Below are 17,842 nucleotides of genomic sequence, written 5' to 3' on the forward strand. Positions count from 1 at the left end.
TTTTGTTTTTGTTTCTTTTTATAAAAGGAATAATCTAGGAAAATAAGGATTTTAAAAGTACTGAGGATCAAGGAGGAAATCCAGTGATTCAGGTGCTGACACTCAGGTGAACGCGCTCGCAGGTGCCCGGGCAGTGTTTGTGTCCGGCCACCTTCATAGACATCGTGTCCTCTATCCTGTTACCTAAAACCCCGTGGGCGGTCCTGGGCACCCTTCTGGGTTCCTGAATGTAGGCATTTATCATCCGAGCTAATGGCTTGTCCTAGTCTGCGGGCCAGGAGTTTTCCATGAGGTTCAACTAGAGTCCCCTGAAGTTCTAGAACCGCCCGGCACGAAGGAGTCTCTGGGAAAGGAGGGGGGGGGGGGCAGGGAAGAAGACTAGGCGGGGCCAGGCTCAGCCGCCTGCAATTTGTCACTGGTCACGTCCAGGAGCCTGAGGGAAGGGAGGAAGGCCCTCCAGGCACCACCGCTGCAGGGGAGAGCTGGGAGTGCGAGGCCGCGGGTCTGACAGCAGCACAGGTGCGGGTGTGGGGCGCCGTCCTTCAGCTGCTCATTCAGCACAGTCCTTGTTCTCCTGGGGACAGGGAGTAGGGAACTGAACGTGATGGACTCATTCTTTGCCCTTAAGTGGAGGAGGCGGACAGTAAACAAAACAATGATGAAAGATTCAAATAGTGACAGGCAGTCAATATTCAGGTGGCCGTGAATATTTGAGAGAGGTTCACCTCTCGCAAAGGTGAAATGGAAGCAATGGAAGAAAAGTACGAGGGATACCGTCACCCATGATTGGGGATTCATGGGTGGTGTGGGCAAAGGAAAGGACACGTGCAAAGGCCCTGAGGCGGGCCCCGCACCTGGCAGTGCCGTGGATGTCGGAGAGGGGGAAGGAGGCGGGAGGGGAGGATAGGAAAGAGGGTGATGGGAAGGTGATGGACCCGGAGGTCAGATAATTTGGATTCTACCCTAAGTTCATGGGGATTTTTTGAGGAGAGTGACTTTATGGATTCATTATTTAAAGGATCCTCCTGGGGATCCCTGGGTGGCTCAATGGTTTAGCACCTGCCTTTGGCCTGGGGCATGATCCTGGAATCCCAGGATCGAGTCCCACATCAGACTTCCTGCATGTAGCCTGCTTCTTCCTCTGCCTGTGTCTCTGTGTCTCTCATGAATAAGTAAATAAAATATTTCAAAATAAAAAAAATAAAAATAAAAAAATAAAAAAAAATAAAGGATCCTCCTGGGGCGCCTGACTGGCTCAGAGGAGCAGGTGACTCTCGATCTCAGGGTTGTGTGAGCCCCACGTTGGGTGTAGAGATTACTTAGATACAGAGACGTAAAAGAATCTTCCCAGCTGCTCTATGGAAGAGCGATAAAAAGGGGGTGCGGCCCAGAGGCAGGTGCCGATGGCCCCCTCTGGCCGGGCAGTCCCTCCTGCAGGCCCCAGCAGCCCTTCTGTGCCAGGTTGGTCTGACGGCCCTGTACCCTGAGACCCCTCATGGGGCTCCAGGATATTGGGGTTCCCGAACAGGGCACAGTTCCAGGCTGTTCCGGGGGGACCCGTTCCCAGTGAGGGCCCTGGAGCAGGTGCTTGTCCTCACACCGGTGCTGCCGTGGCAAGGCCAGCCCCGGTGACATCAGGGGGTTGTGCCCACGGGGAGCCGGGACACCTGTCAGGCTACCCACACAGCCCCGCTCGGTTCCTGTCGGCTCACAGATGGCAGGGGCGGCCACGTACCAGGTGGGGACACGAGCGAGCGGGGGTGTGGGGGGCATGACTATGGAGTGGGGGGGCCTGTGTACTCGAAACCCTCCCAGGACTGTCCAGGGGTAACGGGTCCCCGCACCCGCCTGCCAGATGGATCTTGGAAGTTTATCAAGAGGCCCTACCTGGGCCGAGTCACATAAACTGTGTGTTTTCCTGGGGGGGGGGGGGGGTGTCTTTTTTAAATGTAAATTCACTTAACGTCTGGTGTATTACTAGTTTCAGAGGTAGAGGTGACTCGTCAGTCTTAGAGAACACCCAGTGCTCATGACGTCATGTGCCCTCCTTCATGCCCTCACCCCGTTACCCCATCTCCCCCACTGCAGCGGCCCTGTTTGTTTCCTATGATTACGAGTCTCTCTCTCTCTCTCTCTTTTTTTTTTTTTAAGAAATATTGTATTTGAGAGAGAGAGGCAGAAAGGGAGAGAGAGCCGGAGCAGGGGCTACGGGCAGAGGCAGAGGGAGAAGCAGGTTCCCTGCAGGAAGCCCAATGTGGGACTCGATCCCGGGACCCCGGGATCACGCCCTGGGCCCAAGGCCGGCGCTCAACGGCTGACCCCCCAGGCGCCCCGACAGTCTCCCTCTCGGATTTCATCGTGTTTTATCTTCCCTGGCTGTTTCCCGGGGCTGCGGGGGGCGTCCCGTGCGCCCGTCGGAGATGCTCTCGGCCTAACGCGCCCCTTTTATCCGTTGTGTCTTCCACAGAATTAGTGTCACTGTTTGGGTCGCTTCGTTCTGTGCAGGTGTTTTCAACACCACGTCACCTGTCGAGGCCACGTCCCTGGAACAGCCTCTGGGAGCGGGAAGTGCAGGCAGAGCAGCGCCCACATCCAAGGACCGCCTGGGTCCAGCTCCCGGGTCAGTCGGTGGGCGCGGCTTCTCGATGACCTTCCCCAGCAGGGCCGTTCTGATGACTGAGGGCCGCCCAGCCTCGGCTGTGTCCGCAGGCCCCCACTCCCACCTGCCTCCTACGGACGTGCTCCCCTAGTCCCCCGAACACGGGCTGTGGATGGTGGGGGGAGGGGGGCACCCGGGGCTCAGGGCGTGGATCCCTCACCCTTCCCCTGGCACCCCTCACTCTGCGCTCTGTGCACACACGCACCGCCGCACCCTCTCGATCCCGTGCGGCAATGTGTTAGCGCGGGTCTGGACCCGGTAGACTGTCGGGGGGCGCGCAGGGCGTACCACCATCGCGACAGCCCTCTGGCCGGGTCCCGTGTGCCCGGACAGAGGTCACATTCTCGACTCCGGCCTCGTCCTCTAGTATCTTCGAAGCCAGCCTCGGAGTGGAAGGCCCATCCGGGGAACTCACTGTGAAACCAGGCGAGGGAGGTGGGCACCCAGCGGCGTGCAGCACCTAGGACTTCCCGCAGGACGGTGGCTCGTGACGTTCACGCAGAGCCGGGGGGGCCTGCGCTGCGCCTGGACCTGGACTCCCGCGCGATCAGCCCTCGTCGCCAGAGCCGGCTTGGCAGGCGGGCTGCACCGCTGCCCAGACGCCCGCCGCCACCAGGGCCCCACGCTGGTGTCTTCCCACTGCGCCGAGTCACACCTGGCGTACGTACGTGTCGGAGCCACGTGTCAGCGGGTGTGATGTGTATAAATGTACAGGTCACGCTGACACCGGTCGATCCCGTGTCAGTGTACGTGTGCGTCAGCTCGTCAGCTGTACTTACCAACATAGCGTCCCGATACGTCGTGGACAGACATCTGAATAACTGGCTACATAGAGCCGCGCCGTGTGGACAGAGCCAGGTGCGACTGGGGTTTCTTTTTTTTTTTTTTTAATTGCAATCTCAAACGGTGTGGTGTTTTAAAATTTTATTTATTTGAGAGAGAGAGAGAGGGCACAAGCAGGGGCGAGGGGCAGAGGAAGAGGGAGACTCCCCGCAGAGCAGGGAGCCCGATGCAGGACTCGATCCCAGGACCTCGGGATCCTGACCTGAGCCCAAGGCTGACTCTTCACCGACTGACCCCCCCACCCCACCCCACCCCCGCCCCAAGCATCCCTCTGACTGTGTTTTGATGAGAAGATAAATCCTAAGTGTTTTCTCCTGGGGAAACAGAAACCTGCCCGGTACGACATTGAGAACAAAGTCGCCCAAGACCCCAGGTAGGCGCTCTGCTTCCTGGGAGGCCAACATTCCGGACGCGGAAAGAATTGAGAACTCTGGTGGGCGCGGGGCCCGGCGGCTGATGTCACACAGACCGGGTTCCGCTAGGTCTGGAAGAGCAGTCGGCGCCGGTCCCATCCGCGACTCTGGCCGAAGACGGTGCTCCTGAGGGTCAGGTCTTCAAACGTGGGTGACGCCCGTGAAGAGGACAGTGGGACCTGTGAGGGCTTCATGACGGAGGGCCTTCCTCCCTCGCGTCGTCCCTCGTCCCTGTGTCGTGTGCTTGGCCTCAGGCGGCCGGGGGCAGCCGGACTCGGGGATCGTCCCCTCTTCTCTCCAACTGTTCCTCTCCCCGGTTATTTCAAAGCCTCTGAGCAGACTGACTGGCTTTGCAAGGCTCCCAGTGTTTGATGAACCAAATTTCGTACTGCAGGTAAATTGGATTTTACGGAAATCAGTTAATTTAGGAGGAAAAATGGCAGCGAAAAGCGTGTGATCTACAATACGGGGGGTGGGGGGATAGGGCCGGTTCTGGTCTGCGCAGGGCACGCCTCCTCTCTGAGCTTGGGGAACCCTCTGGCTGGGGGCTTCCGGAATCTGCTGAGATGGCGTGATCCAGGTGTCTGGGTCCTGAGAGGACTGAAAACTGTCTTTCCCCCTCAAGTACGTGTCATTTAGTCCTTTACGAGATGAGTTTGCACATTCTCAGCCCCATGCAGCAGGACATTTTGTAGAAGACTTTCCCTCAATTATTCCCACGGGGGATTGCAGAGCCTGATGCACAGCGAGGGGTCCGTTCGGGCTCTGGAAACCGTGGATCTCGGGAGGCCCAGGTGTCTGGGAAGCTGCTTGCACAAGGGCGGCCTGTGTGCCTGGGACTTAGAGCCGCTCACCGCTGCTGCTGCTGTGAAAGGGGGAAAAGATTCTTCGCGCTCTTTCCTCTTCTCATTTCCTTTTCTCTGGAGTTTGCATTTCAGTTGCTTTTCATGCACAGAGAAGCCCTTTGCCCCCACTGCCAGCCTTGGCTCCTGGGCCTTCCCAGGAACGTGCTTTACACATAGACGGGATGCGGTTTGGGGGTTCCCGGGTCCCCCACTGAAGGAAGCGTGCTGAGGGGGCTGGGAGGGGAGGGGGGCCACGTTCACTGCCTGCCTGCACTCCTCCGCCCAGGTGCGTGTGACATGCTTTGAGATTATGATCGCCATCGACCTGGAGATTTTGATTATCATTGGCTGCCTCTTACTGATTATCGCGTGGTTGCTGATGTGCTGCGTCCTCCGTCTCTGCTGCCAAGTGTTCAGTATATTCCAGTGAAGGGGAACGGCTGGTGGGCAGAGAGGTACGTATGACCGGTGGTGTGATTTGCTCAGCTGAGAACCTCTGGACACTTGTAAGAAATGGGCTTAAAAAAAAAAAAAGAAATCTGGGGCGCCTGGGTGGCTCATTCGGTGAGGTGTCTGACTCTTGATCTCAGGGTCAAGGGCTTCAAGCCCCATGTTGGGCTCCATGCTGGGCGTGGAGCCTGGTTGAGAAAAGAAAAACGAAAAGAAATCTAATGCTTGTTATAAAATCTCCGAAGGGAAATAGGACAGTCAATGACATCGACGCAAAAGGCAAGTGACTTGGTTTAGAAGAAGGCCATCCTGAGACTCTGCTCCAGCTCCCCACTGTGCTATGGTAATTGTCGTCCGAGGAGACACGGCCTCCCCCGTGTCTCCCGGACACAGTGCTGTTGTGTGAAATACAGGCTGCTATGCTGACCCCAGTGGCCTCCTGACTGTTCTTTCCAAGTGTCTGCAGCCCCTCAGGCAGGAGGAGCGCTGAGTCTGATGCCAGGTACTTAGGACTCAGGGCCTCAGGACGCCTTTGCATTCCAGCAGCACTTCCCACCAGATAGACCTCTAACCTCAGGTGTGGCGGATAAATGCTGAGCATTATTTGCTGAGACTATGCGACCCTCTATGAACCACCAGCATAAACTCTCCATCCAGAGCTTGAGGGGGCTTCAGGGCGTTCCACAAGTAGTTTTCTGAGTTGCAGGGCTCACACCCAGGAAATGGTAGCTCAAACCCTCTTGACAGATGGGGACATGGCAACTCAGAAGACAGGAGTGACTCTGGGTGACAGAGAAACCGGGACTCTTGAGTTTAACCCCAACCCCTCCTCCTGGGCTTCCTGAACCCTCAGGACCCGTCACTTGCTCCCTGTCCCCAACAAAGAAGCCCAGGCTGCTTTGGGCCGCTGGGGAAGGGCTGCTTCCTCTCCTCCCCCGTACGTACCTCAGTGGGGGCTCGTATGTGGCCACTTCACAGGAGTGTGGGGGGTGATGGCCCCCGGGGCCGTGTGCACCCGGCACAGCGGGCAGCAGGCGGGTCAGAGGCAGTGCGGTAGTTTGGTGGTTTAATCTGTAGCAATCCGGCCCAGCTCTGACCTGCAGGCGCATGGTCAGGGGACCGCCCCGCCCAGCCCAGGAGCTGCCAGCCCCACACGACAGCCCAGGGTGGCACAGCTGGCGTGCTCCTTACGCGGCAGCCTGCGGAAGTTAAGGCTAGGTTAGCCCTCTGTGGTCCAGGTGGCGACATTCGGTCCTGAGGCCGGCCTTGAGACCCGGCTCCAGCCACCTTGGCGGGGCTGGCACAGCTTCTGGGCAGCTGCGGGTGTTTGCATGGGTGCAGCAGAGTGGCCCCCAGGGGGCACACCGGGGCCTGGCCTCTGGGCTCCTTGGCCGTGGGGGCCCTGGGGGAGGGCACTGCCTGCCTCAGTGTGTGCTGCTTGGGGCCAGCCTCTTCCCCAGGATCAGGCAAGGTAGCTCCAGCAGAAAAAGGCTCCTTGGGAACGGCAGGGGTTTGAAACTCAACTCATCAATCCAGACTTGACTTTTAGATCAGAAGGAAGTGGCGGGAGAGATTCTGACCCATATGCAGAAGCGTGACCACAGACCAAGATTCGGGGCCATCACAGTCCCCGCAGTTTCTGTTCAGGTCACACCACTAATTCTTGCCAGGTTCTTACTGTTCTACTGAGGTCACTTCGAGGGGAGGCGGCTTAGGCGCCCGACCAGTCTGGGCCTCTGCGCTGTGCTTCTGTTCCCTCGGCCCTTTGAGAGCGTCCTGGCTGGTGGCTCCCTCGCTGTGGGACCCCGAGCCAGGCCTTTCGTAAAGCCCGGAGTCTGTTTCCTCCCCAGAGACATGGGGATCGCAGTCAGGGCGTCAAGAGGGATGGGGCGGAGAGACAGAGCCCTGTGCGCAGGGCCTGGCACCCACGGATTGCTCAATGAAACCCCCCACCCCAGGATTCCGCTCGTGCCGGTGATACAGTCCCCTCTCCTGCCACCAGCTCACGTGACTGAAAGATGGACTTTGGGTGGTGCTTTCATTCCACCCAGCCCAAGTTCCAGGCCAGGACTGTAAAAGCAGAAATAAAGTTTGGGGCCAGATTTCCAGAGCCTGTGTGCAGGGCCCGCCCTCTGCAGATGAACCCCTTCTCCGTGAACAAACCTCCCGCCTCTCGGACGCCCCGGCTGGCCGAGGCTGTGTTTTCTTTCTGAAGGAAGGAAGGAGGGGCTCTCCTTATTTGAATGGCAGTTGTCCACAGCTCACAAAGCAGGACCTGGAAGCTCCTATTTGGAGCACGAATACAACTACTTCCCACGCAGCAGATTTTATCATATCAGGTTTGGCGCTTCTCAGGACGTGGGCACATCCATTTCCTCCGCAAACGCAGCTTTGCACAGAAAACACTACACAGCAAGTGACAACACACTCAGCGTGAGGAGCCAGGGCGGTTTATTTGGTTTTCTTCCCGCTGCCAGCGGGGACTCAGCAGCGCGGGGCCTCCAGTGCCAAGCGGAGGCCCGTGGCCAGGCCCTGCGGCGTGGGGCTCTCAGCCGTGCAGCTCACGGGCAGGCCCTGGGCGGCCAGTGCGCGGGCCGTGCTGGGGCCGATGGCGGCGAACTGCAGGGGAGAGGGGAGAGGGGAGCGTCAGTGCACCTGCCGGGCCGCTGGCGTGGGAGCTCCTGGCACGCGCGGTCGCCCTTCCTATGCCCTCAAAATGCCTTTGCCCGCATGAGCTCATCACAGCCTCCCCGCCAGCCTGCAGCTCGGGTGCAGGGCAGGGGCGCCAGGCCCCAGCACCCCTGCCCGCCGGCCTGGCTGCATCTCCACCAGCCATAGTGGCCCATGGTTCTGCCCTGGGAAGGGCAGGCGGGGGGTGGGGTGGCAAGCCAAGTAGGCAGCAAAGTGTGAAAGGTGCTCTGGGCGTGGCAGGGGCCTTGGCTGCACCCCCACCCCCAGGAAACGCAGCAGCAACAGAGAGCGGGCCCTGGAGCCAGAGGGTCAGGGTCACATCCTAGCTCCCAGGGTAGTGGCTTTAGCAAGTGACCCTTCATCTCTGGGCCTCCGTCCCTTCATCTCTAAAACAAAGCTTACTAGTTTTCCCCTGTGAGGGTCACATGGGGGCCAGGTGAGCAACCACCTGGCTGGGGGCCTGGCACAGAGATGCTCAGCGGCCTGCAGAGCTGCTGGGAGCACTGTTGCTCCAGTGGCACGAGCCTTGTCAGCAGGATGCCTCTCTCAGAACATCGCATGTCTGTTGGGTCACATGTGGAGCCTCACCTGGGGCCCTGGTGAGGTGTCATTAGCCCCTCTGATCCTGTTTCCTCACCTGTAAAAGGGGTACCGTTACCCCTGCTTGGCAGGGCGAGCAGGGGGGTGAGTAAGGAGATCTGCTTGGCAGGGCGAGCACTCACGCTGCCCCCATGCCAACACTGGGGTGCACACACCCCTGCTCGGGAGTAGGTGTGTGAGGATGGCAGCACACCCTTACCCAGCACCCCCTCCACCTGCCCTCCCTGGGTGGGTGTGGCGCAGGGAACAACTCAGGACGCTGCAGCTTGACGCCCCCCACGCTGGGGCATGTCAGAACCACAGGACAGAGGCTGCTGGCACCTCCACCGGGGGCCTGAGCTCCTGTAGGACCCCCCACCCCCCTGTAATGCAGCCATTCCTCCAGAAACTCTCTGAAGACAAGATGGAGCTGAGCCCATACCTCACAGCACACACAGACATCGCAGCAGACCGCAGACCTAAATGTAGGTGGTAAGCCCATAAACGTAGAAGAAACAGAGCGATGAGTCTTCACGCCCTCGGATTAGGCAGTGGGTTTCTGAGATCCACCACTCACGGCACAAATAGCAAAAGAAAAGGTAGATACGTGGGTCTTTACCAAAATGGAAAACCTGTCATGCTTCTATGGACGCCATCACCGACGTGAAAAGACAACTCACGGGATGGGGAAGATTTCTGTAAATCGTACATTTGATGAGGAATTTGTATCCAGAACAAAGAACTCTGAAACCCAGCAGCAACAAGCCACACAGCAAGGATGTGGTCGGACCCTTCTCGGACGAAGATACAGAAACGCCCAACACGCACAGGCAAAGATGCTCAGAGCCGTCGGCCGTTAGGGGCATCCAACTCACAACGACCTCATGGCCACGGGAACGACTATGATCATGAAGACAAAAAAATCACAAATGTTGGTAAAGATGTGGAGGAACTAGAACCCTCAGGCTTGGCTGGTGGGAGTGCCAAGTGCCACAGCCACTCTGGAAGACGGTCTGGTAATTCTTCAAAATTACCAAAGTTAAACATCAAGGCACCACATAAGCCAGCAATCCGCCTCCTTGGTTTGTTATACCCAAGAGAAATGAAAACATGCGCCCACACAAAAACTATCATCAGGGGCTCCTCAGCATTGCTGCTCAGAGCCCCAAAGTGGACACGACCCAAATGCCCATCAGCTGATGAACAGATAGAGACGGTGATGTATTCACAGAATGGACTATTCCACGGCGGTGAAAATGAGCCAAGTCCTCACACAGGCCACAGCACGGGTGAGCCTTGAAAACACTCCAGTAAGCGAAGGAAGCCAGTCCTGAGATCCCAGAGTAGGAAACCCGCAGAGATGGGGGGTAGACTCGGGGTTACCGGGCTGCCGGGCGCATCACAGCTGCCGTGTCCAGGTGAGGCAGCGGCCCCAGCACCACCCCTTCTCCCAACCCCCAAAGTCGCTACCCCGAGCACTTCAGGATCTCATCTTCATCCCTACAACCCTGAGAGTTAGCTCTGTTCTCCCCCAGTGACCTACGTGCCCATCCTGGGGTTCCCAGGAACTCACCATATGACTCTGGCAAGTCATTTAACCTCTCTGGGCCTCAGTTTCTCCAACTGTAATAAGGACAATAGTCCCAATTTTGCTTGAGTCCTACCCCTGGACTGGTGTGCGAACTCTGCAAGATACTGCCTGGAAATGCTCTGTCACCTGGCCATGGCTCATGTATCACCATGGCGAACAACGTGGAATCTGTCTTCCTGGGTTCAGATTGTGGCTCTCCCTTCCTCCTGTGTGACCTAGGGCAAGACACACAACTTCTCTGAGCCCAGTACTCCACCTGGAGAACTGGGAACCAGTGCTGACTCCGCAGGTGTGCAGTGAGACACACCTGTAATAAAAGGTAAGAGTCCTCACTCCATGTGCATGGGCACGGTGCTGGCGGCCTCTGTCCTGGCCCCCAGGTCGCCTCCGCCCTCTCCTTGGTCCCACTGGAGCCAGTTCAAGAGCCCGCCCATCACAGGCCCCATAAGCCTTGTCATTACTTGTGGACTCCTAGCAAATGGAGTCCCTAACAAGTGGGAATGTCAAGCCTTTGAATTCAAAGACATGAAAAAGGGGAACGGCTTTTAGAATAGATAATTACAAGATGTTTAGATGGGAAAACAGGGAAAGGATGCTGGCACGTGTGCCAGGCTCTGAGCCAAGGACTGACCCGAATTCTCATCCAATCCGGAGACTCCTCGATCAGAGAAGACCGTCCACAGCAGCCCCCCGCCCACCGCCATCCATGGCTTCTTGCGCAGGAGCACCCCCTTATTCACGGTTGCACAGTCCGCGGATTCAGTTTCCCGCGGTCAACCACAGTCTGGAAGCAGATGACCCTCCTCCTCCTCCTCACGTATGGGCAGCAGGTCAGTAGCAGCCTCACGCTGCGTCACGTGCCTACATCACTCACTTCCCCTCATCTCATCACAGAGGCTCCTCGTCATCTCACATCTCCACAAAGCAGGGTGAGTGCAGTGCTGTTAAGATTTCTTGAGAGGGTTCGCGTAACTGTTAGTCTGGGACCTTGTTACAACTGCTTTGTTACTAGTTATTGTTATTAACCTCCTGCTGTGCCTAATGGTTATCCTAGGGATGTACATGAAGGAAAAAACAACCGCATTAGGACTGGGTAGTAGCCACGGTTTCAGACGTCCATCTGAGGGTCTTGGAATGTACTCCCCGCAGATAAGGGGTGACCACATGTCTATGAAGGCCACAGACGGATACTCGTCCTCATGTCACAAGTGAGGAAACAGGCTCAGAGGGGTTAATTAACTTGCCCAAGCGCAGCAGCCGGGAAGTGGCGCTCGAGAATCCTGGACCCCAGCCTTCCCAATGCTACAGAGCTGACGTCAGGGTGTCTGCTAGGTCAGGAGTGCTCTGACTTTCCTTGGAAATGCTAGGACAATCAGTAAGAATTTCTAAAAATCTGAAGAGACCAAAAGCCTACTGAATACCTCACCTTAATTCGATCAATGTTGTCACCAGATAACTCCTGAATATGCTTGAGGCTGTACGCAAGGCCAGAGGGACTGAAAAATGTGATGCTGGCCGGGATGCCCTGCAGGGAGAGAGTAAGATGCGTCTGTGGCCACAGGCCCAGGGGAGAGACTGTTCCCCAATCCACCCCCACCCACCCCCACACACACCGGGCACCATGAGCCCTGGAGCCCCAGGAGGGTTCCTGGTGGACGTGGCCTTCTCTGCTCCCTAGAGGCCGAGGCCGAGTTCAGGTGAGGCACCGTTCAGAGAGCAGGGTGCCACTGGGGAGGCTGGGTACTGTCCTCATCCCTCTGCCGACCAGAGGACAGGGCCCCACGGCCCTGCATGCCCAGCTGAGCGGACGGTGCCACCAGCTAATGTGGCCAAAGTGGCATCGATCCATAGGGCAGCAGCCCACGCCGGCTCCCCGTCAACTCTGCATCCTTTCTGAGGAAACAGAAGGCAGACTGGCCACATGGCCTTTTTGTTTTGGTTTGCACTAAATAACGGGACGTCCAACCAGCAAGGTCCTCAGAAGCCTGTCCTAGGAGGGGGATGGGAGGTCTCTCTCTGAATAGATGTGAAAACCTTAATTCACACAGGCGCTACCCATCCTCCTGCCTGAAGCCTCCAGAGGTCCCTGTGGCCTCCCGAATTCAATGCAGACTTGCAACAGGGGCCCAGCCGCCCTTCCCCCCACAGCTCCACCGGGGCCCCACATGATGAAGGACAGTCACACCACGGCCCCCCGCTGCCCAGCTTACTAGGTCTGGGTGCTATCCATAGGGCTTTGTGCCTATCATCTCCTTTCATCCTTACACAAACCCTACGAGAGAGGTCTACCCCCATGTCACAGATCCAGAGATGGAGCCTCGGCAAGTCACACAGCCGGGGACGGTGCACAGGCACAGAGGCTTGGGCCTCTCGTCCCCAGGCCCCCGCCACTCGGGTGCCCGCCCTGCTGAGCTCTCCCTGGAAGCACCACGCACCTGCTTAGCATAGTAGCTGTTGAGGTTCACTTGGATTCCCGGGTGTGGGACCTTCTGATAGACAGTGATGCTTTCCATGGGAATCCCTGGACACAATCAAAAGCAAGAGGCAGGCTTTATCACACCGGGAGCAGGGGGTCTCCACGCTGCAGGGCAGTTCGTGCGGACAGGCCAGCGCCACAAGCCAGACATGCCAACGCCCCCGAACAGGCTGCCGGGAGCTGAGGCGCAGACAGTGCACGCCGGCCCGGCTGGCTCTCCGTAGCCGGGGATCCTCAGCTTACGGCCTCCTGTCCTCTGCTATTATTCCTGGTAGCGCGTGGGAGACCGACGGTAACACGGGGGAGACAGTCTCCGCTTTAATACAGGGGGCAAAGTTCCGGGGTCTGAGGTCGTCCTGGGTGACGGCCTTCATTCAGGACAGAGGGGCTGAGAACACAGCAGCTGCGGGGCCCTGGGTTTCCTGCCCTGGGGGAGCTAGACCCGTGCTCCACACTCTCAGGACAGCCCGTGGGGCGGCTTCTGTGGTTAGAGCCATGTCACAGGCAACGAGACAGGCATGTACAGCAGGTGTGACTTGCCCTCGCTCAAGCAGCTGAACAGCAGACGGAGATTTCCAGCCTGGCTCTGTCTCACCCTGAAGCTCGTACTCCCACCTGCCGGCGACCCCTGCTCCCAGACCACCACGGGAGGGTGACAGGAGACAGTGTGCGGGTGGCCCCTCCGGCATCTGGGGCAGTGGCTGAGCTGCGGGACCCTGCCTGCCCTGGACACCGGCTCCATCCAGAGACTTTCCTCTGCACGGGGACCGGCCCCGGGTCCCTCCACAGCAGCACCCCTGTACTCTTGGCGAAGGCTCAGTGACACCCTGTGGGCGCAGGGCTACGGGAAGGACAGCAGGCTGCACCCCACACCAAATGCGACCATGAGGGGTGACCCGCCTTCCCCCCGGGACTCCGCACGGCTGACCCCAAACCTGGAGGGGGGGAGGGAGACGGATGGGGAAGCAGTGCCCACGAGCCAGTGCACTGTCCTCACCTCTGTCCTTGAGCATCTGGGGCAGGATTTCTCCTTTGACGGTTCCACAGGGAAACAGAAGAGGCAATGCTGGTGACTCCCCTGCAGATAAATAACCCGACTTTGTCAACGCTTTCAAGAAAGGGGTGCGTGTGCCAGGGCGCAGGGTGGAGCAGCTCTGGGCCGCCAGTGTCGGTGGGTTGGAGGGAAGCGCTGACCTTGCAGGACAAGGATCACAGGGCATTGAGGCAAGGTGCTCAGAAAACGGGCGTCCCCGCAAGCCAGGGGCTGCTGTCCCCCAGGCCCCTCCAGCCCCTCTGGTCCACACGAGCGGGCACGGGGCTCTGCACTTCAGAGAGCTGGCTGGAGCCAGGCTCGCTCATGACGCGGCAGGGAAACGGCAGCCCCGCGTGGCCCTGCAGCCACCCACCCCAGGGACGAGCTGCGCGTCTACTGTCCCCGTCAGGACAGCGGCCACCCGGCCAAGTGCCCGAGGGGCAGATGGGTGGCCGTGTAGGGGCCCAGCCTGCTGGGAACAGCCCTGCCTCTCACCCCACTCCCCATCTCCACTCTCGGAAGACCTGGGGGTGTGCTCAGCTCCAAGCTCTCTGCAGAATGAAGATGGCATGCAGTCCGAACGCTGACCCGAGACAGTACCATGCAACAAAACCGATGGGGCTCATGTCCGAATCCTCCCCAAAGTGAATATTTTGATAGACCCCCCCCCCCCCCGGGCATTCGTCCATCAGTTGGAAGAAGGTGTAATGGCTTTGCTCATGCACGGAGGCTTTTTTCTCTATCCCTGAGATCTCTGAACACCTCTTTGGGGACCGCAGGCAGAAGAAGGAACGAAGCTCTTCTCGTCTGGCACCATCTCCCCCAAGGCCCAGCCCACCCACAGGAACAACTGGAGACTTCTTTTCTCCAGGTTACTCAGTAACTATGCACTGGTGAATGTGTTCTTTAAGCTGCTCTGTAACCGTCAGCATAGATGTAGAAGGACACCAGGGACTGGGAAAAACTCAAATGCAAACTAGATGCCCACTGATTTCTCTTTTCCAGCGGGAGGAAATGTTTCATGCGATGTAGACACCATCCTTGGAAACATATTTTCAACGCCATGTTTAGGCACTGTTTTCTTAACCAGAGCCCAGGCGTCCCTCCCGTGTGTGTGTGGGGGGGTGGGGGGGTGGGGGTGGGGTGCTGGGGTGTGCAGGATTCTAGGGGCCAAAGCTGCTCCCACAGACCCTGCTCCGGGGCAGCGTCGAGAATCCATCAGGAAAACCAAGGGCCTGCCTTTGCAGCAAGCCCAGCCCTCGGGGTGTGCAAGGGACCTTCGGAAGATTCTAGAATCTGCCCTTTGAAGCACCTTTCTGAAGGTCTAGCACAGCACTGAGCTGCTCATGCTTATTCTCGGATTGCTGGCCACTAACTCGGGGGATGGGAGCTTAGCACGCATGTCCTGGCACAGGACAGAGGACTGTCTTTTCTCACCGCACTGCTCCCTGGAGAGCCAGGCCACGCATGCTGACTTCATGGAAACCCTCCACACTAACAGAAAAGGGAGGAAAATGTGAAAATGTCGCAGCAGGATCCTCTTCTGCAGAGTGGAGATCTACCACAGCTGTGCTTCCTGGGACCTAACCCCCTTCAAGAAGTCAGAGGCAACCCATTCTTTTTGGGGGATAAGTTTGCTGCCTGCAGATTTTTAACCCCATTAGGCCAACGCTAAATAGGTCAATGCTAAAGCTGGCTGATTCCGCAGAGGTGTGAGAGGTTTCCCGGAATGACAGGGAGAGATGGGGGCCTGGCAGGGGTCTCACCCGACAGAGAAGACCCAGAATGGTGACTCACGGGGCTCAGAGGCTGCCCATTCCTTTAATAGGAAGGAGGCCTGGGGGGGGGGGGGCTGTGGGGGCTGAGGCCAGCAAGGGTGCTGAAAGTCCCAGGAGAGGGTTGTGCAGGGGGCTGGGGGACTCCGTAAGTAGTCACAGTAGCAATTAAGGTAACAAGGCTGATTTTTTTTTTTTTTAGAAATGCCATTTCACTGGAGGACACGTGCGTGGTTGGAAAGCTCCAGCAGCTGTCAGGCTGATTTCGGCCTCCCAGGCGGGGCTGTGAGGAGCAGGCCGGGCAGGCTGAGATTCTCATGGTTGAGAATCCAGACAGTGGGGCTGATGGCAAGGGGAGCAAGAGCTGAGCTGCAGGGGTGGCCCGTCGGCAGCCCCCAATCCGGGGGACATTTCAAATAAACGCACTCCCCCATCTGACTCAGGCTGACCCCCTCTTGCAGGATGTTGTAATTCCCCCTTTTACCATTTATTTGCTGCTTTCTTTTCCATTAGAGGAGACCTCCTGGGAGGGGAGAGTTTTCTATCAGAGCAATGAGCCATCAGATTAAATGAGTTAATAGTTTTAAGTGCTCGCCAAAAAAATCTATCACATAGTTTTAATAATAATAAAAAAAAGCGTTAAGTAAAAGAAATAAGCAGTAACTGTGAATTGTCCTGTTTCCTCCAAACACTGGAAGTAGATTCTTAGCTTTTAAAATCCAGTTTCAGAGCTTGCTGGGGGAGAAAGTCATTAATGCCTTGGTAAAACCAAGGTGAGCGAGCGTCCTTATTGGCAGCCAAGGAGAATCCTCATTTGGATATTCTAATTGACAAAGATTTATCAGGACACATAGGTGTGTTGGTAATAAGTTGGAAGAAGTAACAAAGGCTTTGCAAAGAACGCAGCCCAGTCTTCACCGAGATAAGGCACAGCCTGTGCTTATCTCCCCTCCAAGCCTTGAGTCGGTTCATTAAAACACCAGTGTGACATCTCAGGAGTGACCCGGATCCTCCCTGCCTTGCGTATGCGGGGCAAGGAGCACACCGGCCTGATGGCTCTGCACCTGATAGTGAGGAAGGACTCAATTTCCTTCCATCTCGTTCTAGAACTAGTGCGTCCGTGGGGAGTACAGCCAGGTCATCTGCCCCAGAAACAGGCTGCAGCCACCCATTCCAGTAAGGAGCTAATTGACATCCTGCCCACAGAACCAGTCATTAGTCTTCGTAAATGAAGGCACCTAATCCCCCAGGGAGTGCCACGTTCTACAGTTTACAGTGATTTCTACATTCAAACAGAAGGGCTTTGTTCCTGTTTACTGGTGACCATTACCCCCTGAAAACATTAGAAATAGCCTGGAGTTGGATCATTCTGGAACATATGCATCCCACACCATGAACTGCTGGGGGAAAAACCCAATCACATGACATTCTTCTCGTCCCAGAAGAGGTGAGGCTCGGTGACCCTCAAAATAATCCTGTGGGCCTGAGGCCCCTGCGGCACCTAGGACAGTGGCCACCCCTGGGCCGCCAGCATAGCTGCCCTCGGCTTCTTAGCCGCTTTCGATGCCTGGCTGCACAAGAGTGCACAACTGACCAGCCCCCCAATTGCCCCGTCCCCCATACACCCTCCTCACACCAGCACAGTTCAACAGCGCTCAGCAAACACTGCATGGGATCACCTGCAGGCCAGGCCCTTTGAGGGCTGGGGGGTCGCAAGGGAGGGGGCCGCGCAGACCAGCGACCCTCACAAGACAGAGGGGGTTAAGCGACAGGACAAGGTACAAAGCGTGTGTGAAGTGAGTGAGGCCAAAAGAGGGCCAAGGTCTTCCGGACAGCGTGTGCACAAGGAGCTTAGCCCACGGCATCCCTTACACAGAGGGCTGTCCTCCAGGAACCTGCGGGAAGAACGGGGCCTCTGTAGGCATCACCGGGGGCAGGAGATGAGGGTGTGCCAGGAGCCACGGAGCCCCAGGGACAGTGGAGCTGAGTCCCAATCCGGTGACCCTCTGGGCTCAATCCTGGTTGAAACAGGTACTGGCCTGGGCTGGAGTGGAGGAGCAGGCGCCCAGCACCGTGTTCCCGTCCCAGGGCAGCACCTCTGGGCCTCCAGCCCTGGCTCTCGTATCCAGCACTCCGCATGAGCTGCCGTGCCTGGGGGGGCTCTTAAACACGACAGTCGCTTGGCCCACGGCTCTAGTGGCCGGGTCCATGGTTCCACTAGCCCACCTTCCGGCCCCTCTCGCTCCAAGAGCTCCCCCACATCTTTGCTTCCATCAAGGCTGGACACCGCCTGGAAGGCAGACACCTCTACAACCCATGTCATCTCAGGTCCCTGTCCCCATGCTGCCCCAGGGACATGCTCCCAGGGGGTGGGTCCGCTCTGAGAGAGGGAGCTCAGAGAGGGAGGGGCCCCTGAGAGGAAGGGAGGGGGTGCAGGTGCAGGGCAGGTGCCAGCAGCCGCTGCCTCCCTCCACTCCCTCAGTCACT

At 57.7% G+C, this 17,842-nt stretch overlaps 1 protein-coding gene and 1 long non-coding RNA gene across 13 annotated transcripts in view; one reads left to right on the forward strand and one right to left on the reverse strand.

Annotated features, from left to right (window-relative positions):
- Positions 1–504: 504 nt before the first annotated feature.
- On the forward strand, positions 505–15,909 carry LOC111092965. 5 transcript variants are annotated; one of them, XR_005380747.1, is made up of 7 exons: positions 1,626–1,738; positions 2,468–2,620; positions 3,027–3,517; positions 3,829–3,875; positions 3,985–4,309; positions 5,047–5,215; positions 15,558–15,909. It is a non-coding gene; the product is annotated as an uncharacterized LOC111092965 (long non-coding RNA). The 5 variants fall into 5 exon arrangements; XR_005380746.1 differs by lacking the exon at positions 1,626–1,738 and adding an exon at positions 505–519 and having other exon boundaries at positions 3,829–4,309; XR_005380743.1 differs by having other exon boundaries at positions 1,625–1,738; positions 3,829–4,309.
- The window catches only part of UROS (uroporphyrinogen III synthase), a 31,452-nt gene continuing 21,248 nt past the window's right edge, over positions 7,639–17,842 (reverse strand). For 6 of the 8 annotated variants that reach the window (XM_038579081.1, XM_038579084.1, XM_038579085.1 and 3 more), the window contains 4 exons: positions 13,545–13,625; positions 12,507–12,592; positions 11,498–11,596; positions 7,639–7,829 (listed from right to left, as the gene is read on the reverse strand). In XM_038579081.1, the coding sequence (XP_038435009.1) occupies positions 7,695–7,829; positions 11,498–11,596; positions 12,507–12,592; positions 13,545–13,625 (401 nt within the window). In that variant the 3' untranslated portion in view covers positions 7,639–7,694. Of the gene's footprint in view, positions 7,830–8,496; positions 8,539–9,171; positions 9,381–11,497; positions 11,597–12,506; positions 12,593–13,544; positions 13,626–17,842 lie in introns of those variants that run through there. The other 2 variants (XM_038579087.1, XM_038579088.1) reach the window with 2 other exon arrangements.

This window comes from Canis lupus, chromosome 28 (assembly GCF_011100685.1).
Source record: "Canis lupus familiaris isolate Mischka breed German Shepherd chromosome 28, alternate assembly UU_Cfam_GSD_1.0, whole genome shotgun sequence".
NCBI classification, from domain to species: Eukaryota; Metazoa; Chordata; class Mammalia; order Carnivora; family Canidae; genus Canis; species Canis lupus.